The sequence below is a fragment of the Vanellus vanellus genome (assembly GCF_965231255.1).
Source record: "Vanellus vanellus genome assembly, chromosome: 6".
Classification (NCBI taxonomy): domain Eukaryota; kingdom Metazoa; phylum Chordata; class Aves; order Charadriiformes; family Charadriidae; genus Vanellus; species Vanellus vanellus.
In genome coordinates, this window is record NC_138911.1 from 56,105,450 (window position 1) to 56,132,490 (window position 27,041).

Sequence of the window (27,041 nt, forward strand, 5' to 3'; positions counted from 1 at the left end):
TTTCTGTGATTCTTTATTCTATAACAGCATTCATATTGCATGATATTTTGTGCTAAACTTCCCTCTTGAGCCTAGCCCCTTATAAAACATGAAAATAGAATAGTAAAACTTTTTTCATGTAAACTTCAGTAAAGCAGTTGCAGTCTTAGAGACAGGGTTGTAAAGGTGCTGTATAAACATTCCGATATACATTTCCTGTGTACAAGACTATGTGGTACATGGAACATGACATCTTGAAGTTACCCAATGTAATGTATAAAAATATAAAATATGTATTTATGAGTAAGTAGAATAAGCTACAGTGCTATTTTCCTTAGCCTGCTGAAAGACCTACCTGCATATGATTTTTTTCACCCTTTCTAGATCTTCCACAGTAGAGTTTATTTTCCATTAATAGTACAACAGAGCAAGGACAGCTAGAAAAGACAGCTTTAAAAACACTCTTATGCTGTAAACTTGAAGGCCCTAAAAGTCAAATACGTACCTTAAAAAATTAGTTTTGCTCACTTGTCTCTTTTGTGCTAGGATTTAAACTTTTTCGCTATAAACTATAAAGCCAGGATATTTAAGGAGAATATACCCTAAACTTCAGAGAAAGTTATCCTATTATTTTCTGCAGTCCTCAGACTAATTTAATATAATTGGAACTATACTGCTCGTTCAGGGCTTTAAGTGTAAGGCATTTTGTGTACATTCCCCTCAGCTATTTATTTAATGACTATCTTAGTGTGCAAAGCCGAACCAGGGGAAATGCCTCCCTCAAAACCTTGGAAACCAATTCACCTTTTACTGCACATTAAGCATTAAACTGCAAAAGAGCAACAGATAGATAGAAATCAAATCCAGAAATATGCACTGAAACAAGCTAACCATTTTCTACCATGTAAGGTCTTTTCAGCTACAGAAGTTGTTTAACACAGTCAGTTCTGAATCCATCAGTTTGAGTACATTCATAGCAGCGCATTCTGAATGCACTGAAGAGGCACATCAGAAAAGTTAGCTTTTGCCATCATCAAACGCCAGTGTACCATAACTTTGAGTGCTTTGAGGAAAGAGAGACAAAGTTAATTTTGTTAGTTTCAATATTAACAATTTGGAGATATGAGCTCCAATACAAAAAACACCCTTCCAATTCCAAGTATTGTTTACAAAAAATGTAAGCTTTGTATTCTATCTAATCACTACCCAACCAAATTCTGTTTTTTCCTGAAAAAAAAAAAAACAAAAAACCAAAACAAAACTAAGTAATTCATGTCTGGCCAGACAGCAAGACCGTTCTTGCTGCAATATGGCAGTTCCTGACATGGAAAGAACAGGTTACACAACACATTTACATAGACAAAATGAAACACAAGAGGCACATGAAGGTACAGTTGAAGGGTCATTTCCATTCATCACTGGAAAAAGGATCATGAGAAGCTGAAAAGTGCATAATAATTCAGTAAGATACACACAAACCGTTTATGCATTGACCATACTGTATTGACTGCTAACAATCTGCCTATCAGAACGATTAAAAATGTAGTTTGATCGTTACATTGTCTTATAGCTATCTAAATTGGGTAAAAGTGATTATCACCTTTAAGTACAGTATGTTAATGCATAAAAATACATATTTTTTTCTAGAATAAGGATTATATTTTCTAAGCAAATATGTAAAAACAATGGTCCTCCTAAATTAGTTTGGAATAATAAGTGAGGCCCATTTCTTTGCAGAATTGGGCGTTTTTATTGTTAATGTGTTTAGATAACTAATTTTTAATATCTGTCCACTGTATAAACAATCTCCAGAAAAATATATCCTCTTCCAGTAACTTACAATACACATTAAAAATACTTACAAAAGGGATTATTGTCCATTTACAACATTTTGAGCTTAAGGATGCAATTCTTGGGTCATTTCATTTATGCAATTTTGATCAGGCTAAACTGAATATTCCAGTTAACTTGAACCATGCCAGCAATGTGGACAATCTAACATTTAAAAACATCTGCCTAATTGTGAAGGATTTTAAATAAAATTAGGCATTTTTACATCACAGTACATATGGCATTTCTTAGTTTAGCAACAGAAAGGCACAGTTATTAAACCATAAAATACAGCACCTGAATCATATATACTTTAGGGATCCCTATCTATGCCAATCCAGACATTTTACTCTGTAGAGGGAGCTAAAGAAAAAGCCTTCTGTTTGTTGTTTTTTGGTGGGGTTTTTTTGGTTGTGGTTTTTTTTGTTTGTTTTTTTTTTTTTTTTTTTTTTTTTTTTTTTTTTTAAATTCAACCTCATTACAAGTTTGGTCCATTAGAAATGCCTATTAGCTGAAACAACTTGAAGCAGGACTTCAGGAAAGAATAGAGGAAAACAAATTTAGCAGTCTATGGTCCAAAAACTTGAATAAGTTACTATGAAATGGCAAACAGATCATGAATGGAGCTTTCTGATTAGCTGTCAGACATACCTGTTAAAATGTCAGTGTATACAGGTACAGTATGACAGACATTCATTCATCTGGATACATTCATTGCATCACACACACACACACACACACACACAGACTTTGTTACAGCAATAAGTCTAGACATAGCATTTACAGAGTTTGGCACTTCTTGTGAACTGATATTTGACTTCTGGCCCTATACCATACCCAAAGACGTGCAAAGTTCTTTAAATGCTTTGCCTGCTATGTATTGCTGTTAAAGTGAAGACCCTGCTAAAGCCAAGCTCACTGGCCTTCCCTTAGCAAACTAGTGCACCTCTTCAAAAAGCAACTAGCTCTGCTCTCCCTATTTAAGATGATAAAACTGAGTCAAGACAGACCAATAAAATGGAAGAGGCAAGGAACAATAAACATGAGGGAGAACCCAACCATTCCATAAGTAATATAGCGATAGGGAAGTTCAACTTCCATGCGTTGTCTTGCTTTCCGTATGTCATCATGTGGTATGCGAAATATTTTACATGCCAGTGGAATAGTGGCTTTTTTCATTGCTACTTTTGTTAACAACAGAACTATTACTCCAATCAACAACCGCAATATGGCTTTTCCAAACACAGTCACAGTGAGAGAGGAAAGAGATAAAGGTAATATATCGGGAGGAGGATCTAGCTTTAGACCCATTATGTAGTTAATGTGAGAGCCACAGGCTACTCCAGCACCACAGCCCAGTATCTGAGCTGTGTCTCCACGTGATGTGCTCCAGGTGTCTAGAGTAAAAGAGAAGATGCCCAGGGCTAAATGGAGACTGATGATAATTAAGGGTGCATATTTGTAAGTTAAGTTGAAGTTATCAATCAGGTCCACAACTGGATGGAAGACAACCAAGATGAGAATAGCATACAGAAATCCAGCAATAACATCCTGTTGAAGAGAAAGAAAGATATGGTTTCAGTGTAATAACTATTTTAAAAAATAACTTAAGTTACATTAGCATGGAGACAAACCTAGCTGCTCTGTTGCTAAAAGTGACTTGTGGATTCCCAACTTTTCTTATTTACTGTACAAGACTAAATCTTCTTTAAGTTAAAGATCAGGTAAGGAATTGCATTTGATCACCTATTAACAGGACATCAGCATCACGATCAGATGATGCCTGATCATGAATAAAGCTATGATCAAATGATCTGTGGTCAAACAAAATTGTAGATCTACCTATCTGCTGGCTACAATGGTCCTTGCCCAGGACTGGAGCATTCCAGCCTACAGACAGCACAAAGCTAGCCCAGCTAAATAAGTTCTGCCACCTTAGTTTGCTGCAACAACTCACCAACACTGGGTTTAAGTGCCTGAGTGCCAACACACAGGCACGCTGGCAGCAACAGCTGCTAAGGCAGTTGAGGGCTACAGCAGCAAGGCATTACAGCAGCTTAGACTTTCCACTCCAGCTTCAGAATTAACAATACTGCAGGAATGGAGAACAGTTTCCAACTACTAAAGGAGAGGAAGAGGAAACTTCTGCGGCTTCATACTTGATTTTCAGTTTTATTATTGTTGTAAAAATATCTTTTCTTAATGACAAGTTACTCCAATTATTTTTTTAATTTAGCATTAAGCTTCAGTTACTGTTGATTAATCACTTGGTTGCACAGAAATATCTGCAACTTTTGTCACCTTTAGTTGTTAAGGAATTTGCTGAAAGTTTTTTAGAAATCCAAGCCTTGAAACCAGATCACCTTCATTTACATGCTTATCAACTTTTCCATATAAGCCAGGAGGTGGGACTTCTGTCAGCAATATTTGTACTGCTCTGTCTTCAATGAATCATTTTCATTCACTTCCACTAATTGAATGCTTGGTAAAAGCTCTAACACAATTGACTGATATGAAAGTCCGACTTGCTCATTTCAGAAGCAGCCCCAACAACTGTCTGCCATATCTCCCACTCTCTCCTACCCCCAAACTTAGACACTATGGTTGATTTATATTACAGGTAACATATCGTTAAGTGTATTCACTCAAACACTATAGAGGATTCAGATATGAAACTGCCGAATAACCTAGTCTACATAAGGCTTTGCTATTTGTTGCATGACTTTGTTCTAAAATATTACCTGTCAGCTGAAACACCAGTTCATCCCATGGTCCTCCAGACAAGTGGTTCTGACTCAGGAAGCCTCCTAATCACTAATGCTAATCACTGTTCCTAATCACTAATTCAGTTTTTCTGAGCTGCCTTATTTTCACATGCTCCTTTTACACTATGTTCATCTACCAGCTTTGCTCCTCACTACCAGGCTTACTGTTTTCTGTTAGCTATCCTTGTTCTAGCAAGTGATCCTCAAAAGCCTCTTACACCATTCTTATTAGTGGTCTTACAGTCCGATTACTATTTTGTAGTGTTCTTTTCACATTTTTACATTGTATGCATTTGTGTTTCAGTTTGAATTTGTTAATCCTTTTTAATAAACAAGTCTGTTTTTCAAAGATGACAACTTTGTTATTTGGTTTGTTACAGTCTTGTGTAAGTGAAACTCTGGCATTTAGCATGGCATTCTGAAATGCACATGCTTTGAGTAGCTGGAACCCAAGTGGATATTAACAGCCACTCTCTCATCCTGCAAAATTATTTCTCCTCTTTAAAGGAAACTTTAGTCTACGCTTTAGCGCAGTTAACTTCTGCACTAAAACTACAACTAATCATCAGTTAAGTTTCAACCGTAGATTGAGCTTATGAAAGAAAAGTATAAATTAACAGAAGTTTCACATACACTTTTAGCTATTGTATCAATTTCTCTGCTGAAGAAACGTTAAGTTTTCTCTTCCCATATGGTAGGGCATTGTAAAAAATGAATCTATATACAATTACGGCACTGTAAAAAATTAAGTGTGATAGAAGGTTATGAAATCAGAACAACATCATTTCTTACCAAAATTGAATGCATTCCCATATAAATTCGACTACAGCAAACCAAAGAACACCAGCAGAAGGCAAGGATCAGTCCAAACATAAGGGGATACTGGTAGGGAAAAAATTGAGAGTTTATATTAGAATTCGGAAAAAAAAAAAAAAAAAATCACTCTATAAGAATTCTATAATGAATGCCAATTAATGCAACTTATGATTACCTTTTTGTTGCTTGAGGCTACCCAAGCCTATTAGACCACCTCAAGTGAGTCCACTTTTCATAAAGTCAAACCATTATTAAGTCAAACTTTTTAAACTTTTTTTTCCCTTGTCCTCTTCCTTTGCATTCAGGATATATGAATTACAGGGAATTGGTCCTATCTTTTCAGCCAAAGTAGTACGAAGTTGATAGATCTTTATAGCAGTTAGTCTTGCCATGTTATGATATCCCAAATTTGCAGTATGGGCAGAGACAAGCCTTGTGTCATAAACTGTGGAACAGTTTTACACTGGGTGAAGTGGCTATGTAATACACTAGTATTGTTAACAATTATCCAGGCAGAATCTAGTAGCTTCACCTTTCTCCTACAAAGGAAGAACTCAATAATTTAACAAATAAATTCAATTCCTTATGCATTGTTTTAGAATTTCTGCGATCCTTGACTCAATCTCTGAGCATTAGCATGAAACTTCTAGAATAGTACTCTTTTTTTTCTCTACAAACCTATATAAATTTCTTCTTACAATCCACATTTATTAAACAAAAACCATCAAATAATTATTTCCAATTATTTTCATCTTCTCATAGAAGATATTTTTATTAATAAGGACTGTTTATCAGGAACAAAATACTTTGTTTTAATAAGCACATATGTAATAAGCACATGTGTAGAAACTTATTATTTTAACTTTCTTAGGTTTTGGATAAAAGTATGCTAATTCACATCTTACAGCACAGTAAGAAATACTTTCCCACTCCCATATTGCAAAACATTGTACAGGACAGGATACAGCTTCCTTTTTTCAGTATTAAAAATAATTATTAGTTCTATAAAAGAAGCAGTCACAAGGAAAAATGGCACATTGCCAAAATTGCTTCACTTCCTACATGAAAGCAATGATAAACACTTTCAATACAAACAGGCAGTCTAGATATACTCAAATCTCAGAATAATAACTAAGAATTACAGGCAGTTTTCTTGCCCTTTCACGGGTAAACTGAAGGGTAGAATATCCAACTAATTACAGAAAGTATCTTTACTCTTATTGGAGAAAGTATGTCCTCTGTGAAGGCCACTTAACAGATTGACAAGCTTCTAAATCAGTCTTTCAATTATAGGTTTGAGAAAAGGTTATCAGTATTTTGCCCTGTTCCAACATCCTTTGAATTCTCAGCTCCACGACCATGTAGCATGACAAACCTAAAAAAAATTTCTCAAACTAACACAAAATCAGGAAGCTCACATTTCACCTAAGAAACCGATTTCACATTAAAATCAATTCTAAATGCCCAGCTCACTTTTGTGTTACATCTAGTTTAATTCCTGTAGCAACATTTGTCTTTGTTTCTACTACCTTCATCTACAAATTGTACCTAAACAAAATTATGCACTTGATGATTCATTTCTAACTGAAATGATGAACGAACAAATTCAGTTTCCTGCCTTTCAGAATTATGCTAATAATGAGCAATACACCAGTAACTAGGTCGTACTGAAGACAAGATTGCAGAGTTGGATGCTGACATTGTTATAGCAGCCACAAAAGTAATCATTGTACCCTGTGCTGCAGCACTGGGATACATCACAAGTGTAGCCCCGTCACTCATCCCCATTATGCCTCTACCATAATTTCCACTGATCTCAGGGTAGAAGTAATGCTGCCTGCTGCAGAAAGACACTCAAGCCACACAACCTCCCTGCTTGGTGCTGATCCACTCTTCCCCCAGAGGACTACCTACTACTACTATATATAGGGATAGGTATACCCTATATCCTCTGAAGGAGAAAGGAGCTTTTAGCACCTCTTTACACACTCCAGAAGATGAAAGTTTGGAAAGACAGACTTCTTGTTTGTCAGAGACCAGCAAGGGAAGATTTACTACCTCCAAAAGCAATGCAAGCCTTTCGACCAGAAAATTCAATAGCATCACAATTACTTGGTGGTAGAATGAGCTTGCATGTGTTCACGCACGTGTCAAAAGTTTCAAATGTCTTTTTGCCCATCACTTGATACCAAACATGCATTCTTGTTTCCTGGCACACATCTTTTGTGCTTTCAGGCTCCAATCAGGGGTAAGGCTTTTCTTTAATAAATAAAGACTTTTCCGGTGTTTCTGAAATACCCAACAGAAACAGAAGCTAGAGCTTTAGCAGGAAAACCAGTGAAGTGCCAGGCTCAGCAGGCTATAGCAGCTACCGACACTGTGGGTAAGAAGTTGGGATTATGGGGTAGACGTCAGAGCTGCTAAACAGCAAAACCCTGAGAACAAGGAGCAAAAAGTATGAGAAGTCTTGTTTTAAGAGTCCTGGGCAGGTTGTTTTAAACAGCAGGGAGAGTAGGATAAATTCTGGAAGTGAAAAGAAATGCTTGCTCTCAGTTAGGAACTCTCAAGGGAGGGGTGTTCAAAGAAGGAAACTCTCAGAAACTCCAACTTTGAAGGAAATTTTGGAAAGAATATTTGACTCTCTCATATCTCACTCTAATTCTGTTTCTAATCGTATTGAGAATAAATACCCATTAAAACATCTGAAAACACTGGCTAGTTTAGTTCCTCTGTAGCAAAGTGTCTGTGTCCAAAAACTCAAACACTTCCCAATTATGTCTCTAATAAAAAAAACAATTATATATTTAACCCTGATTCATATATTCTTAAAGTAATGAAGAATTTTTAACTTAAACTAAGCCAAATTATTCTTACTGAAATAGCTTTAGCATGACCTGTCCAAAAATGTGTTTTGAGTATTAGGTGCATGCTAATTTATGGTATTTTTAATGCATGATAATCATAATCACGCAAGTCTTAAACCCAGTTTCTTTCCACCCAAGAGAGCATATTCACTACAGTATACCTAGCTGTACTTTATTTAGTCCACTATAAAAAAGCAGAAGATTGAAACAATTAGAATAATATTCCACAATACAACAGCTAAGTCAATTTTTGTGATTTGATCCCACACAAAGCGTTCTGCTCTGTGGTCCCACTATGTAACCAGCACACTTGGACAACTGTCATTTTATGTTTGAAGCTTACTTATCAGTCAGTAAAAAAATCCATCTGTTTAGATAAAGACATATTTATACATAAGATACAGGAACAAAACTTGATATAAAGAAGGTTTTAACCTTCATCTGTGCTGGTTTCTTCCAATGTTATATCCATACCTTCCTGCATTGCCCACATAACCAATCTGATTTTCTTCCCACAACCCCAGAACCCACCTGCAGAGCATCATAGAATGGTTTGGGTTGCAAGGGACCTTAACGACCATCTAGTTCCAGCCCCCCTACACAGGCAGGGACACCTCCCACTAGACCAGGTTGCTCAAAGCCCCATCCAGCCTGGCCTTGAACACCTCCAGGGATGGAGCTTCCACAGCTTCTCTGGGCAACCTGTTCCAGTGCCTCACCACCCTCACAGTAAAGAATCTCTTATCTAAATCTACACTCTTTCAGTCTAAAGCCATTACACCTTGTCCTGTCACTACATGCCCTGGTAAAAAGTCCCTCTCCAGATTTCCTGTAGGCCCCCTTTAGGTACTGGAAGGTCTCTCCAGAGCTTTCTCTTCTCCAGCCTGAACAACCCCAACTCTCTCAGCCTGTCCTCATAGGAGAGGTGCTCCAGCCCTCTGATCATCTTCATGGCCCTCTTCTGGACCCACTCCAACAGGTCCAGGTCCTTCTTATGTTAGGCGCTTCAAAGCTGGATGCAGTAATCCAGGTGCGGTCTCACAAGAGTGGAGGGACAAAATCACCTCCCTCGACCTGCTGGCCACACTTCTTTTGATGCGGCCCAGGACGCTATTCACTTTCTGGGCTGTGAGCACACATTGCCAGCTCATGTTGAGTTTCTCATCCAACAACACCCCTAAGTCCTTCTCCTCAGGGCTGCTCTCGATCCATTCTCTGTCCAGCCTGTATTTGTGCTTGGGATTGCCCTGACCCACGTGCAGGACCTTACTCTTGGCCTTGTTGAATTTCATGAGGTTTGCACAGGCTGATATCTCTAGCCTGTCTGGGTCCCTCTGGATGGCATCCCTTCCATCCAGCGTATTGACTGCACCGTGCAGCTTGGTATTGTCGGCAGACTTGCTGAGGGTGCACTCAATCCCACTGTCCATGTCACTGACAAAAATGTTAAACAGCTCCAGTCCCAATACAAATCCCTGAGGAACACCACTGAAAGCTGTATGTACCCTTTGGGGCTCCATAGTTCACTAGTCTCCTTAGACACTAGCAGAAATCAAGCAGAAGAAATCCCCCTACTTCAACACAAATAACACACAATACCCTGCCTCCTCCTTGACCTATTTTCACTCATACCTTTTAAAAGCAGACACTGGGTTCAAGAATTCCTAGAACACTGAAGTAGTAGCACCTGCTTAAAATCTGCCTTGAGGTGACAAGGCCACTGTGTATTTTGCTCTCACTTACAGGATGACTAAAGGAGAATATTAACACTCCCACATACCTTTTAGCTCAGCAAGAAGACTGCTCAGCAGCATGCCAAGTCATACACCTACAGAGGACATCACCTTGATTCTTATTTTAAAAAGCTGATGCCAGAAATTAACTTCCAATTTTTTTTCTAAAAATAATGCAATATTGAGGTACTAGCAAGCGTTTTCTAAATGTTGTTTCATCCAGCAAATGACTACGTGTATGTATTTTGCACACATACATTGGTTATACCGTGGTTCTAAGTATCTGTAACCTCCCACTGCCTAGGCACATATCCTCCTTGTTATGGTTTGAGAAGCCCATAACAATTTACTGTTGTTTAGACAATCATTCTGTCACCCAGTGACCCCTCCCCACCAGGGAGAGGGAATCAGGAAACAAAGAAAACCCAGGGAGTTGAAATATAAACAGGTTTAATAGACTAAGAATAGATAATTAACATCAATAACACCAAAGAATCAGTATCGATCCCGATACCAATACAAAAATATACAAAGACTATACTCGGCCAACTCTATCAGTAGGAAGCTGTGCATTCCCAGCAGTGGACAGCAAATGTAGAACGCTGCAAGTGCTACAGCTTCAGGAGGAAGTGAAGGCCTCAGGGCTCCAGCACTGGGGCAAGAAGTTCTCTGGATCGCAGCCATCAAGGGAGCAGCAAAATTCCTAATTTATATTGAATGTGATGTTCATGGTATGAAATAATCCTGTTGGCCAGCTTGTGTCAAGAGTTCAGGTCTCACTCCTCCTCATTCCTGTACCTGGCAAGCTTGAAAACACCGAGACCTTGAAACCCACACACCATAGCTGGCTATAAAGTATATATTTTGCCAATTTCAGACACCAGAGTCTTCTAAAAGTTCAGTCTTCCCATGTATTAGGAGATAAATTAGTCCTGTCGACACTCCTAAATACCAAAACAAAACAACAGTGGATTTCACAAAGCTTCTCTCCCAATCACAAATGAATCTTCAATGAAAAAAAAAAAGTCACAAACAACCAGCTTTTACTAGGTTTTCTACTTAAAATAGACACATATTATGAAAATTAATGTGAAAACTTTAATACAAACTAATCTCAAGTGTTCATGGAAGAAAGCCACAAGCACTCATTTTTTTAGGTTTTCTTGTGTCTCTTATTTTAGAAAATACTGCATTCACAAATTTGAAAGTTAACAGTTACTAATTACACTTGAGCTATAAACTTTTAGATCTTTTCTATACAGTTGTATATAGACACACTGACAATATCTACTTAAATGAAAGATATTAAGGCAAGATTGTTGAATTCCAGCAATTTTACTCCTATGGTTCCTTGCACGCCATATCAGACCTACAGAGGCACAAAGGTTGGTCAGAGATCACAGCTGGCAGAGGTAGACATAAAAAAAACAGGTTTAATTCTCTCAGCTTGTTCTTTCTGGTCACAGAATTGACATATCTTCATTCTTGACCATACTCATAGTCACTTAGAGTCAGATGTTCACTAACAGCCCATTTCTGACACAAACATCTCAAACCTGTCTTCCATGCGCTCAATTAAGGCCATCCTATGTATATCCTCAAAAACTCATTATGCCTCCATAGCTACCATACCACCTCAACAATTTTGAGTATGGAGATTATTTATTGAACTGCATACTGCTTTCTTTTTTCTAAATTAAAAAAAAAAAAACAAAAACAAAACCAACTTGTGGTTTGAAAATCTCAACCTTATCCAAAAATCAAAGACACTCCCATAGTACTCAATCTGAACTTCAAAAATCCCATGTTGACTCAAAATCCAACACTAACCTGGCATTTTTCTCCTTGAGAAAAGTACCCCGCATTCCATATTAGATCAAATCATGATATTCAGCTTGAACAAATATTTTTCCAAAGGCCAGAATAAAACTTGACAATATGTATAATAATATAGTACAAATACAATATTAGAAAATGAAGTGGAGGCAGATGGAATTGACAGCAAGGCAGAGATTGGAGATAGAGACAAATGCCACATATAGATTGAAAAGATACCTTTGTTGACATTTTTACTTTTGAAGGGATATGTTTCTTTGAAGGCATCATACCCATTAAGAAAAATGTCCCAGTCTTAACATATGTAAGTAAGGGACAGATCACCAAGCATGTTATTAAAAAAAAAAAAAGATACAAAAGATCATTGATTTCTCAAATTCACATGTTAAGTTAAATTAAAAGCTAGGAATAAAGCACATTGAGTAGACTACTCATCTCCTCTCTATTTCGTTCCCACATCCAGAATCTTGTTTTATTCAATTAAACCAAATTAAATTGGTCATATTTGGAAAACAGCAGTGAAACTAATCCCAGTAAGTCTTTGAGAATTTTATGCCCTATGTTTTTAATGGGAAATTCCCATTTCTTTCAGTTACATCCTCCAGAAAGGGGATTGCAAGCTTCTGACTGGATCACATCGAAAGCATTTCCCTCAAGTGCCTATCCTCCTCCCCTTAATCTGACTTTTTGCCAAGAGTCTTAATAACATAACCATTGTTTAAAAACGCTCATAAGGAAACAATCTGTCCTAAAAGCTTTGACCTAGGTCAGAAAATTCCTTCTTTCATAATGAAACATTCTGAAAATACACTCTAGATGTTTATTTCTTTACTTTTTAAAAAGCACATTCTACAGTGGATAAGTTTCCAGCACTCACAAAGGGTTCCAAACTAATTTTCTAACGTTTTCAGTACTCGACAGTATTACTCAATGAGCTTTTTTTAATCGTAACTCAGAAGTTGAGCTTGAGTTTGAGACAATTCTTTTGGGCCAGAGTTCACTGAAATAATCCAAGCAGCACTGACAGCATCATGTTTTTAATAAGTTATTGGGGCTATGTATTGGCAATAATCATATGAAAAGCTATAATCAATGTTTACAGGGATGACTGAGACACTGGTTGGCCAGATGAGTACAAAAAGCACAGCATATAAATGCTTTTCTGGAAGGAGCAGAAGAAAAGAGAGAAGGGGATAGTTAAAAAGAAAAGACCACTTACAAGTCAATTTAGGAAAAACAAACAGACAAAAAACTGTCTTTTCAAAAGAACCCAGGTAGTAAATAGCACTGGTTAAGCTACATTTATCAATTATTTCCTTTCTTTCTTCCACTGACAAACCTTACCATCAAAAAGCATAAAAACTTGAGTGTGATACATGTCATTACAAGAATCTCTTCTTTAAATTCCAAGATAAAGTTTTCAATGCCAGCCCTGCAGGGAGTTAAAAGTTTTAATTTTCTGCTACACATCATGTGAAAAGAAATTAAAGAGTTAAACCAGGAATTATAAACTTTCTCTTCTTTTCCTTGCAGTCACTACAAAAAAAAAAAAAAAAAAACTCTCCTTGAACACACCCAGCAACAATCACCTATAGCTCATTCTGCTTATGCCCCCAACACCTAAAAAACAGCTTTTCTGCAAACTGAATTTTTCTCAGGTTTAATCAACACACCCTATTTGAAAGTACAAGAAGTGCTTTACATGTGCTAAGAAAAAAAAAATAACATTGAGACATAAAGTATTCTCTTTGAATCCTTTCTTCATCAGAAACTCTGTATCTAAGCTTACAGCATTTGTTTTTACGTATTCCCCCCAAGATCCTGTACGTCAAGATCTGCTTATGCAAAACTGAAAAATGTATTTAATGCCAATCAACACAGTTTAATAGGACCAGCTGCTGTATACCTCTAGCAGAGATCTCCCAATAGGATTTCCAAGAACTGGCTATGCTCTTTTCAAACTTCTAAAAGCATCTGAATCAAAAAGGCTACAGAACTTTTTCCAGCTTCCTTTACAAATAAACTACAGGCATTAGTATGGCCCACAAAAGAAGACTTTACAGCTCAAAAACACAAGACAAGGCCAGTGCTGACCCTCCAAAATTCCCATTGCTCTTTCTCAAGAGCTCTTCATTGTGTAGGCAATTCTCAGTTTTCAGATCATCCCTTCAGCTATGCTTCTCATGTCAGAAGTGGGTTTGTTTGATTGTTGGTTTTTTTTTTTGTTGTTGTTGTTTTTGTTTGTTTGGTTTTTTTTGTTTGTTTTTTAAGAAACACATGTAATAAAACCAATTAGACAAGCACACATCTCTTTGCCTAAGTTTCTTCACAACATTTTAATATTTCAGCCAAAATCCATTTGGGCTTCTCTAAGACATGAGGCACCTCTTTCTGAAAGGAGTCTGCACTTGCTCTTACACACAGACTTTGTATATAAGAGGTGTCCTCTGAAGTGTTGCTTCCAGTTTTATCATTACATCAATCTTACTGATACTGCAATTCCTTCAACAAGGACAGACATTTAAAACTAGGATTAGACTATTCATCCAACCCGGATAACCAATTATTCCCCATTCCCAGTCGTGATCTGAGAGAACTTAGCCTTCTGAAATAAAAGAGCAGGTAGACAATTCTAGAGGTAATATTTAGTAATGGTCAATCAGAATCACAGAACGATGCAGATCTCTGAAATCCCAATACAGACCCCGTCAAACCCAACTCATTTGATTAAATTCATCTGCTTTGATTGATAAAAGCAACAGTGTGGATTAAAGATTTCTGGAAGAGTGTTTGACCTGGTACCACATAACGTTCTTACACAACCGGTACTATGGAGAGTCAGGACAGCACTAAGTAAATGAAAACTGAAAAATACTTTCAGGTGTGTCAGTCAAAGAAACCATTTGTACAGATGTTATATATATGTTTATATATAGTATAGAGGCACTCCACTGTGGGTTTAGCAGTAGTGCTTATTAAGGTTGCTATTACCATCAATGGGGTGGAAAGACAGTCACTGATGATAGGATTTGCACATAAAACATCGGCAGACAAGTACATAGAGAGGACAATGCTGTCATAGTGATCTGAACTCCTGCAGAAGATAAGCATATTCAAAAAATGTTGGTCAATGTAGTTACAGAGGCCAGCTACTCATCAGTCAAGACTACAGGCTACTGCTGAATATCAACGTAACGAAGTTCAAAGTTTGTTCAATGGCCTACAGTGAGAGTCAGCAGCTCCTGACTCAGCTCATTAATGCAGAGCTCAGGAAGGAGTGCAAACCCATCGCTTCCTAATCCAGACAACTACTGCTACAGCCAGGCTGCATCCTGGAGGAACTCTGGGGAAAAAAGCATATTTTCTGTCTCCCCGATTGATTTTTTTTTTTTCTTTGCCCTCCTCAAAATAAACCACCAGGCTTTTGCAGATTTTGTAGATAATTAGCAGTTCACAGTGTCTCTTCCTCCCTATTCAGGACATGATATAAGCCAGCCTGGCTCAAACAGTCAATATTTCAAAGACAGTAAGTTTTCCCCAACATGATAAAGGTATACTTTTTCCTACATCATATTAAAATCTATAATCTCACTGTCTTTTAAGTGTTTGTCCTCCTCTTTCAGGGTATCAGAGCTTCAAAGACAAAGAAAAATATCAACATCTATAACACTCCTAAATTCTCATGAGTCTTTGGCATGAGCTTTGTATTTCAAGGTTACTGAAGTGTCTTTGAAACAAGTGGTTTTCCCTGCTGACATTTAATAATATTAAATAAATAAATAAAGATTATGCAAGTGGAATCAAAAGTTTCAGGCAAGGTCCAATAATACAAGGGGAAATTGGAAAAATTATATTCCACAATGGACAGAACAGTTAGCTATTATGAAAATTATCTTAACATATAATTTGTTTCTGTGTGAAAGTTGGTTGCACTGAATATGTCCAAAGTCTCCAATTGTGAAAATTTGTCACAACCATCTTTAAAATAAATAATCTCTGAAAATATTTTACTTGAACAATTGCATTTATGAGCAAATATTTTGTTTACTGTGTATAGTCAAAAATCCTTTTGAACACTATGTGATAGGAAAATAATTGTTACTGATAGGTATTGGAAACTAGGAAAGCACAAACTTAATTCAACAGGTTAAAAGAAAACCTACTGGAATAAAAATATTTGGTTTTAAATGGACCATTTGGGCCATATCTGGAAAAGTAAGAGCAGATTTGCTCTGTTCTCTATGTTGTTCAAGGGACAACAAAGACTCAGAGATTGTCTTTGTTTGATAGAAAATAACTATTACACAATAGTAGGAAGTCATAGCCCAATGAAAGCAAACTCCAAATAAACTATACAGGAAAGTGATTCCCTTCTCACTGGAATAACATCTTTTAGAGCAAGAACGGCTTTCTTTGGTTTAGGATAAACTTAAGAGAGACACGCTCAATTAAAGTTACCTGTATTCCAGAATAAAAGTCCCTGCAGAGAGTTACAGCTGTATCTCCTTAAATTCACACCGAGTCTTGCTCCACTATGATTTTTCTGAACGAACAGTCCTAAGATGTGGACTCATTATGATCAGGGTCTGTGTAATGCTTGCTTATACTGAATATATAAAGTCCATACCCCAACATTTGCCAACAAGTTTAAATCTAACCATCTGTATCTACTGATAAATATGTATAATTTAATAAAAATTAGAGTTATTACAAGCCCCTTTATCATTAATAGCTTTCCAAGAAATTCTGAGGTCAGCCTTGTTTAACCCCATCTATTTCTAGAAAAGCATGACAAAGTTGTCAATATAGATTCTACTCCCTTTCAACACAAGTAAAACATGGAAAACGGCAGAAGCACTAGATGAAAGCTTAACTCTCTTTAGAGGCGAATCAAAAGATACTTGATATACGTTAACTTTTGATTAATATTTGGAAATAATTTAAAAATCAGAAAGGTTATTTTTTAAAAAAATAACATTTTGAAATAGTAGAAGTTGGCTTCGGAGAGGTCTGCTATTCATACACATTTCATAGGAAAAAAGAATTAAAATGAAGACTCAAGCACTTTGCTTCCTCATTTCTTAAGCATGGCTCTAAATGAATAATAGCAAGGCTGAATGTTTATAATTTCTTAATATGCATTCATTATGAATATGTTTAGTCAGTTAGCACAGTATTTCACAGACTGCAGTTGCAGGGCTGGCAAACCAAAGATCAAACTCAGTTCACTGGCAAAAATACCATTTCACACATTGTTGGTTTGCTGGTTCTATAAAAGCAATCAAGCCAGGTTCTCCTTTGTACACATGACATCAGAGTCTGTGCAAAGCTAATTGACTGATACTACTAAATTATGTTTCCCACATGCAAAGAAGTAGAAATCTAGTTAATTCTTCCAACTGACACCTGCCCTACACTTCTAACAAATAATAATCAAATATTCAGATTGTAGTCAGTCATTAAAAAAACGCTTTAAGATTAAGCATCTCAGTGACAGAACTCCAAATATTTATTTCAAACACCCTCTAAACATGGCATTATCTGATGCCTGCACAACTCTAGCAGAGTGATACTTCACATTTTCCTAGCAAAGAATATGAATCCCTAATAGCTTTCTTTTGGCCACACTGTATCACCTTGCAGAAGTAAATACATAAACTTTGGTTAAAGAAAGGCCAAATACAATCTCTAACCTTCAACTATCTCTTTCCTGTCAGGCACACATTCTATGGGCTGAGATAGAGCCACAAAAGTGTCACACTGTGACAGCAGCAACTGGCGATTGTTAACAGTAACTGGGAAGACAAGAGTTCAGCCCGTCCATAAAGCTTAAAAAGAGAGTTCCGTCTACCAAGATGACATACATCTGACTTAAAATAAGCAGGTATTACAGTAAGAATTTGTAAACGTTAACAACTTAAGAGTATACTTACTGCATAAGTTCTTAAACATTACACACACAGCCCTCAAAACCCTACACTGAACATTTGTTGCCTGGGAAAGCCTTCTCCTTCATTTACTACTGAAATTGGTGCAGTGATTTAGAGAGCTGAATGCATGTTGTGTTTTCTTTGGAGTTCTTACTGTCGCCCGTACTGCCAACAGCAAGTGCTGATGCACATGCATCAGCTTGTGTAAACCAGATGATCAACAGTGTTACTTTAACATCATCTATTGACCCAAAGTGCAATAGGCAGATCTTAAGATTTTGCTGAATGAAGGTGCTGAGAAGATTGGAGATTATCAGTTCCTGCTGATTATTAGCACATTAACAGTTATAACACCATCTGAAAGTATAGGTACTCCTCAAAACAGAAATAATGATTTCCAGTTTAAGGGTAGTGAAACTAAAAGACAGTGTTAAATAAAAGGCTAAAGCTACAAATTAACTCGAGCTACAAAGTGACTCAAAGCAAAGAAGGATCACCAAAAAGCCTGTTAGTTTCTGGCTCTCCACCAAATTTTCAGTCAGTAAAACCAAACGCCTGTAAAAAAATCAGATGCCTATCCAAACATAGTGCAAAGCAGTCACCCTACAAGAGGCAACTTGAAAAAAACCTCACAAGAACAAAATACAGCTTGTTAAAGCAAACTTTTAATGTGGACTGAGCTAACCATTCACTAAGTCAGCAGAACTTCCATCCAGAAGACAGAATTATTAGAACAGCTCCTGTTACCTGAGCACTCCCTTGGATCATAGAAAAAAAAAATAATAAAAAAAAGAGGTGGGGAGGCCAAGGAAAAAAGGCACGAGTTCCACATTTTACCCAAACTATTTCTTTTGCGGGGAGAGAGGAGAAGAAAGTCCGTCACACGCTTACACCCGGGGGCTAGAAAACACACGGAGAACGACAAGGAGGTGAGCGTTACCTGCCAGCGGCCGTAGCTGAGCAGCAGGAGCGCCAGGGGGATGGCTGTGCCCGACATGGCGTGGGTGGAGGGCATGCTGTACTCGGAGTTGTAGAAGACTTCCAGCTTCACCACGGGCGGGGAGGCAGGCCGCGGCCAGCGGATGACATCCTTGGTGCACTGCCCCAGGTACATCACCCACACCCAGATGATGATAAGCCTCCGGCCCAGCCAGGCGTCCAAGTTCCAGATGCAGAAGGGGAAGAAGAGGATGTAGAAGAGCTCGTTGCCCAGCTCCGTGCCCAGACTGAAGAGATAGTAGAGGAAGCGGCTGCGGGTGGAGAACTCCTGGCTGCCGTCCTCCTCCGTGAGGGAGTTGCGGCGCGGCCTCCTCCTCCACCGCTGCGGGGGGCCCGCCCCGCCGGGCACGCTCCCGTTCCCGGCGGGATGCTCCGCGGCCGGGGGGCCGCCGTTAACCACCGGCACCCGGACCCCGCCTCGCTGCTCCGCGTCGGCCCAGCCCGAAGGCCCCTCCACCCCGCAGAGCCGCTGGAAGGCGGCCACTTTCCGCGGGTCCTGCAGGTGGGCGGCCAGCCGGCCCAGGCGCCGGCAGAGAGCCATGGCGGGAGGACGAGGTCGCCTGCTGCGGTAAGGGGGGGTGGGGGAGCGCCTTGAAGGCGGCGAGGAGCTGCCCGGGCCGGCGGGAGGAGAGCTGAGGGGGCTTCGCCTGAGGGGCGGCGGAAGGGACAGAGGCTGCCGTGCGCGCCGCGGGAAGGGCGAAACGTTCCCTGAGGAAAACCCTGCTTGAGGACGAGGTGTCGCGGAGCGACGGACACTGCCCGGCTCCGGCGGCCGCCCCCCTCGCTTCGGCTCGGCCCTCCCCCTGCGCTGCGCCGCTCCGGCTCCGGGCCCCGCGCCCGCTCCGCCCGCGCGCTCGCCCGCCCGCTCACTCGCTCCCTCTCGCTCTCCCTCGCTCTCACGCGCGAGCGCGTCCGCCGCCGCCCCGCGCCGTCACCGCCTCCTAGCGCCTGCGCACAACCCTCCCCCGCACGGGCGTGGAAGTCCCGGGAAACCTCATCGCGGCACGGATTGGCGGTGGTCCTCTCCCGATCCCGCCCCCACGGGCAGGGGGAGCCAATCAGGGCTGGGCCGTGCGCGAGGCAGCGGGCGGCGTGCCTCGGCCTCGAGCCTGAGGTGCGGAGGCGGTCGCAGGCGGTGTGTGCGGGGGAGGGGGGTCGGTGGCCGGTGGCCTCCCCGGGTGCACCGCGGGGGCGCGTCGGTTCCTTGTCGCCGGCTGCAGCCCGGTCACCGGCACGACTGGCCTCCGGGGAGGTAGTTGCCCTTCCATCTGACTTATAGGGTGAGCTGTTGCCGCCCTCGCCTCAGCCACCATGTCTGGCACCAGCACCCCCGCGGCCTGCACCTGGCAGCCCCTGCCTCCTGCTGCCTCACCCTCTGCCGCCGCCCGGACCGACCCCAGAAACCTAAAAGCGGTGGTGTAAACGTGAGAGGGAAAGCTGATTTCAAGCAGAGACTGTGAGTGGTCTTAGCCGCAGCGGTCAGGGCAGTTAGAACGGTGGAGCAGACAGCCGCTCCAAGAGGTTTTTTGGCTGGTTGGGAGGGAAGGGGTTGTGCCTTACCCTGTCTCTCCATAGCCAGGAGGAGGTTACACGCCTCTTGGTGGGTGTGGAGGGCTTAAAAGTTCAGCAGGACACCAGAAAATTTGCAATCAGATACTTCGGAATTCCACAGTGTTTGGGGTTTCCATCCTGGAAATGCTGTGAGAAATGGCGAGCTTTGGTCACCGGTGCTTTTTGATGCTTCTGCCTATGCAACTGATACCAATCTATGGCTTGCTAATACTCCACTGTATTTGTATCTTGCCTTAAAATTAGGAGGTTAAGCAAGTGATAAATGTGCTGCTTTGTGCCATTTTTGAAAACGGTGAGCAGTGTGACCAGAATGACTAGTTAGCTTAATATCTATCCTAACCAAAATAGAAAATCTGATGTGGAATTCAAATCATAAAAAGTTGAAAAGAAGGAAGAAGGATTATAATACGAGTCTACACAATGTTTTAATAAAAAGAGCTATTAATGCTGTTTTGAGGAGGAACTTGATTCAGCGCTGCATGATGTTCTCATTAACATTGGGTGCCTGCAGTGCCAATAAACCACAGAAATGGAATTTGCTGCCAGATCTCAAGAATAGGAGAACTTAGTTGAAAGAGATGGTGTCTAAAGAGGTTCCAGTACTAGGTTCTATGTTTTACTATATACAGCAGATCTAAACCTGCTGCTGCAAAAATTCAGCTCCAGGATTAATGGAGTTGTAAATAATGATGAGGATGGAGCACTGATCAGAACAGTTGGTAGGAGCAGCCCATTTGAACTTAGTGGATTTTAATCCAGCCAACTATAAAGTTGTCTATTTTAAGAACCAAGTGTGGAGGCTGTAACAGGAGAATAGAAGACTATAGTCTGGTAAGGTAATGACTTTGAGGAGGATTTAAGGGTCAGAATAAGTAAGCAATCAGATAAGGGCTCTCCTGTATGCTGCTATAGCAGGAAAGGATTAATCAATGTATAAACAAAGGAATAAAAAATGTTTATTTTACCTCTAATGTTTGGCCTCAACAATGCCATCCACAGCATGGCGCCTACAGTTCTGGTTTTCAGATTTTTAAGAAGCACATTGGAAAATAAGAGAGAGCAAAAGTGAAAGAAAATGGTTGGAGAAAATGCATTACACTGGGAGGTTTTAAGAGCTCAAGCTGTTAAGAGTTATCTAAAAGAAGACTGGGAGGTGACTTGATTGCAGTGTATAGGAACATTCCTGGGGGAAAATACAGGATATTAAAGTGCTCTTTAATCTATTGAAGAAAGGCATAATAAGAAGTAATGGCCAGGGGCAAAAGCCAGGCAAGTTCGAATATGAAATAAGATGCACATTTTTACATGGTTAATCACCAGAACACATTCCCAAGAGAAGCTGAGGATTTTCCATCAGTTTATGGCTTCTGTTGAAGATTAGATGTATATCTGGAAATTATTTTTTAGCCAAGCAGAAGTTATGCTTTATTTTATTGGATGATTACAGGTTGAAATCTGATAGTCCGTGGTATGCATAGTGCCAGGTTAATCTAGTGGGACCATCATGGTTTAAATTTTAAATGCCAGAAGCAGACATTTCGTTAATAATCATGAGCATTAGAATCAAATTTTTTTGGCCTTGAAATAATTATGCTCCACAAAAAAGCTGATCTGAATTAAGCTCTTGGCTGCAGAATATACTTACTAAGACAATATCTAAAGGTTTTGGCTTTTTGCTTCCTAAATTTACACTCTTGGGATTACTTGGAAAATTTTCTCTGTGTTTCCATCTAAATTTCTGAAGGAATAGATCCTTACAAGAAAATTTCATATAAAGTCTGGATAATAATCCTTCAGGAAATATTTCACAATGTGAACATCAGTTATGTAAAATTGCCTTAAGGCCAAGAGAATCAGAATGTACCAAATGAATCCTGATAGATTTCCTGTATTGTACATTATATGTATTTGTATGTTTCATGTTTGCATGGTATAGTCGTAACCTCACTTGAGGCATTATCATAGTATAAACAATTATACTACTAGTGGAGGAGCTGCTATTACTGAAAGAGGGATGAGTGAAATATAAATAAGATTTCAGATCAGCAGCTTGGCAGAGAAATGTGAAAAAAACCCTACCCCTGAAATGGTGCATAATAAGTTTTTCTGTCTTGAGAATGGAAGGTGTGCTGTCATTTCTCTGCCTTCTGAGAAATGTGTGATGCTAGTCCTGCAAGATACGTGTGCTTCCTAATTTACGTTCTTCCTTTTTTCCTGGTTCTTGAACAGAAAATGCAAAGACAGGAGCTGAAAAACAAGCTGCCACCTTCTTTTGTGCATTTTCCCAGAGTCAAGCCACAAACGATCTCCCCTTAAACACAGAAGAAACTGAAATCTGTTAATTAACTTGATGATGAATTTTGGAATGAGATCTGAATAACTGTATAGGGGGAAAAAAAATCACAGTTATTACAAAGCATAAAGTGAGCTTGTCTTTGTGGTATGCACATGGTAACTTAAAAAAGAAGAAAGCATTTGTGTGTATGGTTGAAACTTGTTTACTTTGACTTTGAACTATTAGTGTGAAAGTTTCATGACATTAATACTGAAGTAGCTTTTAAATTACTTTGGTGCGTTTAAAGTAAGTAACTGTTGCAGTGGGCACTCCAAGAGGGGTGTGTAACTGAACTTTTCCAGAAAATGTGTTTCTTTGTACTGTCTGCAATAGATGGCCCCAAAGCTGTTCTGAATACATTTCAGCTTACCACACAAGTGCCGTCTGAGCATGACATCCGTAACACATGCATTTTCAAGGATGCCTGGCAAACCAGCGTACTTGCAGCCATGTTCCCACAGGCTGTAAATATTTGACAAGACAGCTGTGGGAATTGATGGCAAATGAGGTGCATCGTGCATCGTGCTTACAGCTGCTGCTGTGACCACCCTGCCCAAGGAATAGGAGCAGAACCAGCAGTTCCTTTATGAAGCAGAACATCTTGCGTGGCATCCATTTGGATGACCACTGGTTACTGAGTGTATTTAAGGTACTGGTTCTGCCTTGTAAAGCTTTAAACAATTGGAGACCAGTTTATCTGAGTCATTGGCAGACAGTTGTTTTTCTCTCCTAATATAACTGAACAAGCAGGTGGCAGGGCATTCTGCGGGATTGTGGGACTTGTTTTCTGTCATCATCTGAAATAGCTTGAATCTGGACATCTTTTTGTGCAAAAGACATCTGTTTGATAGCATTTTGTGAAGAGATTTAAAATTATTTCCCAGCACAATGAAGGATGGAAAGGTATCTGTAGAGGTCTGAATGGCTAGTTTCCTGTTGAAATAATTATTCTAATGCTGCTAGGGTTTTATTATATTATTAATGATGTTAAAGTGCCTAGAGTCAGAAGAGGGCTTCATGTTAGATAATTTTGAATGTAAATGAATAAAATGTGCTAATCGTACCAGGTTTACTGTTATTTTTTAAAGAAATTGGTGAGTTGAGGACCCAGATTTGGGAAGGTGAGACTGTATTTATCATAAGATTTAGTCTTGAATAATACATGGGAGAATAAGGAAATGTATTTTATTTCTAATGAATACGTATTACTGTAAGCAAAAAACCCCAGAGAGTGCTTTAATTTATTCTTCAGTATGAGCTATTGCAATAGCTCAGTGAAGGAGCGCTGGGGAAGTGCTAGTGTTCCATTACAGCGGCAGGAGAAAAAATGTATTGAAGGGTTTTCAGCTTACTTATGCTGTACTTGGTCATTGTTGAGTTCTGCACAGTACTTTCTTAGTAAGCAATTTAAGGTATTAAAATATAGCTTATCTCTGTACAAGTTACTACTCATGAATTCCAGTGATAACTTTTTCAATAGAACTTAAAAGAATTTAGCTATCTTCAGTAAAGATGTATTTAATGAACTAGTGAAGTGCTTCTTTTAGATAAGGTCTAACAACTATGTTGTTCTCCATGGGTAAAGCACAGTTAAGTAGTTTGGAAAGGATAAGGCTTGGTTCTTGTCTCTTTCTTGTTGGTATTCTGATTGCTATGCTAAAAACTTTACCAACTGCAATAAAAATGAGTTCAATGACTTGCTGCAATCCCCTTAATTCAATTTAGCCTAGTTATGTATTTATTTCTTCAGGATAATGCTCTAAGTTCTGTATGTAATAGTGCCTTTTTAGTCTGCGTTTGGTTTTATAACATTCTACCTGTATTATGTGCTTTTATAAATCTATTAAATTCTTTAGGCAAGTATCCTTGTTCACACACTATTATGCTGTAGCATTTGAGTATGATAGGGAAAGGTCACTGGGTACCTCAGAAATCTGATCTGTTGGCAGACCAGATAAAATGAAAGATGGCCCAAATAACATTAATTTATCAATAGCAGCATCAGCAAGAAAAGCAGAAAGTAGAGGCTTTGTTTAAACAAGACTGGATTTTCCAGGGAATGGAATCAGGTGGCTTTGGTGTGTCCCTATTTGGCGCACGGTGGCACAGCACCACATATTCTCATGTCACAAGACATCCTTCTTATTATACTGCCACCTCATTTAGATGAGGGCCGACCATGCCCATCATTACTGAATCTGCCCAGCTGCTTGGGTTGGTTTTTCTTTTTTTTTTCTCCCCATGTCTATATTAGCACACAATCTTGGAAAGGCACAGAATTTTAGTGACTAGGGAGTTGTATGCAGATGCAAGGTGTACAATGTTGTGATTTGTTATAAGAAACAAGAATAAAAAAGTTGAAAATAAGTAATAAAAGAGACTGCAGTGATAGGATCTCCTCTGTAAAGTCATTCTAGGAATGCAGTTGTTAATAGTCTTTTAATTATTCTGTGAACTTAAATCTGTGTGTTTAACCATGTCACATGTCATTTCAAACATAATTCAGATAAAGTGACATTATTTAAGGAGTGTTTCTATGATGTTAAAGATGAGATTATTCCATTTTTGACATGATCTTAAATTATTATATGTCCTGAATCATAGCATGAGAGTGTCGTACAATCCTTAATTGGCAACTCCTCAGAACATCTGTATGAGGGAGTGTCGTGTAATTACCACCCCCTTCATTTTTCAACTGGGAAAGAGATACATATTTGGTAACAGTTTCATTATACTTCAATTTCTTCCATTTTCCCAGGTTCCTGTAATTTTAATTTTTCAATTTTGTGATCTGCTGTCTGTATGGTGAGAAAATTGAGATTTTTTTTTCCTTGTGATGTCTCAAAAAGGTTAATAAATCCTTAAGCAACAACAAACCCTTGGTCTTTTTGCCTCTTCATCACAGGATTTGGAATTCAAAACAATTAAATTTGGGAAGGCTGGGGAGAAGTTGGTTGCTTTGTGGGTGGGTAAGGTTTGCTCTTTTTTCAGAAACAAGAAATCCAAAAAAGAGGAGGAGGTTTAGATTCCTGTTTTTTAAAAGCTTGGGTTAATAATACCTAGTTGTGGGTGTGAAACTTATTTCTGGAAGGGGTTTCATCACTCTGGCTACCAAGGATTAAATTGTAGAATTGCCTGGTTTTACTCAGAATAGCTGACTCTGCCTTCGTTCCCATGCTCTCCTTTATTATCCCCACCATTTGTTTATAGAAGAGACAAGTTACCAACCTGGTGCGTGCACCTGTTTGGGTACCATCACTACATTATTTTATAGCTATATTTTATTACTAGCAAGACAGCAGAGGAGGGATAGAATAAAAAAACCACCACCAAAACTAGTGCATAGCTCTTCATCAGCCTAGACCCCAGAATCAGAGGGTTCCTTCTACCACACATTAGCTGAACTTTTGTGGTTATACAGTACTTGCAGCCTTTTTATCACTGTAATTTCTGCAGATCCCTTAAAGATATTTGTCCTTTATGAAAGGAATGAGTTCTTTCATGCTGACTTGCATCAACTGCAATTATTGCATATTGGATTGAATTTTGTGTGCAATAGTGGGAGTTACGTCGGTGTCTGCAAGCCACCTGTGCTGCAGGGGCAAACAACTGTTGAGAACTCTTGGCAGCGGGAAGCTTCTTGTTGGAGCATGCCGAGGGCAGCAGGGATCCCAGCTCCTGGTTCCCCAGTGGCAGAACCCACTCACTGATGCACCAGTTCAAAGAACATATCTTCAGTCCAAGGATGAAAACAAGCCTCTCCATAGGGCATTGCAGAGTTGGAGGGCACCCAGGACTCCTGTCAGAGACAAGGTGATCACATTCTAGGAGTTACAGATTCGTGGAAAAAAAAAGAAAAACATCTTTTCAAGAGTCTAGACCCATTCTGATTACTCCAACTCATTAAAGGAATTCACCCCACACTACACTAATGGGAAGGAACTAATGAGAATCAACCTGACTAGCAGGAGCAGAGGGTTTACCACGTGGCATCTGAGGACATGAAAGGGAGGAGAAAGGTTGCATGTTCAAATCCTACCATCAGGTTCAAAACTTCATGTGCAGGAAACTTGGCAAGGCATGTACAAGCCAAATAAATCACTAGGGAAGAGAGATTTGATGTGATAAGAGAATCAGGATGTGAAGTATAAGATATACAGCAGATGGGAATTTGCCTTAGCACACGCAGATGCATGTTTTAATCAGTTCTGGACTTTCTCCTTGGAAAATCCCAAAATGCCAAGATTATGAAATGGAGCCAATTCATCTTCAAGGGTGTGTCAAGTTACTCACCATTAGAGTAGGAGGAGTGAAAGCTTCCCTAGGGTTCTTTCTGACAACATTTGTTCATTTTCCATTCAGAGGTGGAAAAAAAGCGCCAC

At 39.3% G+C, this 27,041-nt stretch overlaps 1 protein-coding gene across 1 annotated transcript; it reads right to left on the reverse strand.

The window, feature by feature from the left end:
• Positions 1 to 2,798: 2,798 nt before the first annotated feature.
• SGPP1 (sphingosine-1-phosphate phosphatase 1) lies at positions 2,799 to 19,293 on the reverse strand (the record flags this gene model as incomplete). The annotated part of the gene is made up of 3 exons (XM_082485314.1): positions 2,799 to 3,360; positions 5,367 to 5,456; positions 18,694 to 19,293. The coding sequence occupies 3 exons, from the start codon at positions 19,291 to 19,293 to the stop codon at positions 2,809 to 2,811; spliced, it is 1,242 nt and encodes a 413-aa protein (XP_082341440.1). The 3' UTR covers positions 2,799 to 2,808.
• Positions 19,294 to 27,041: the final 7,748 nt, after the last annotated feature.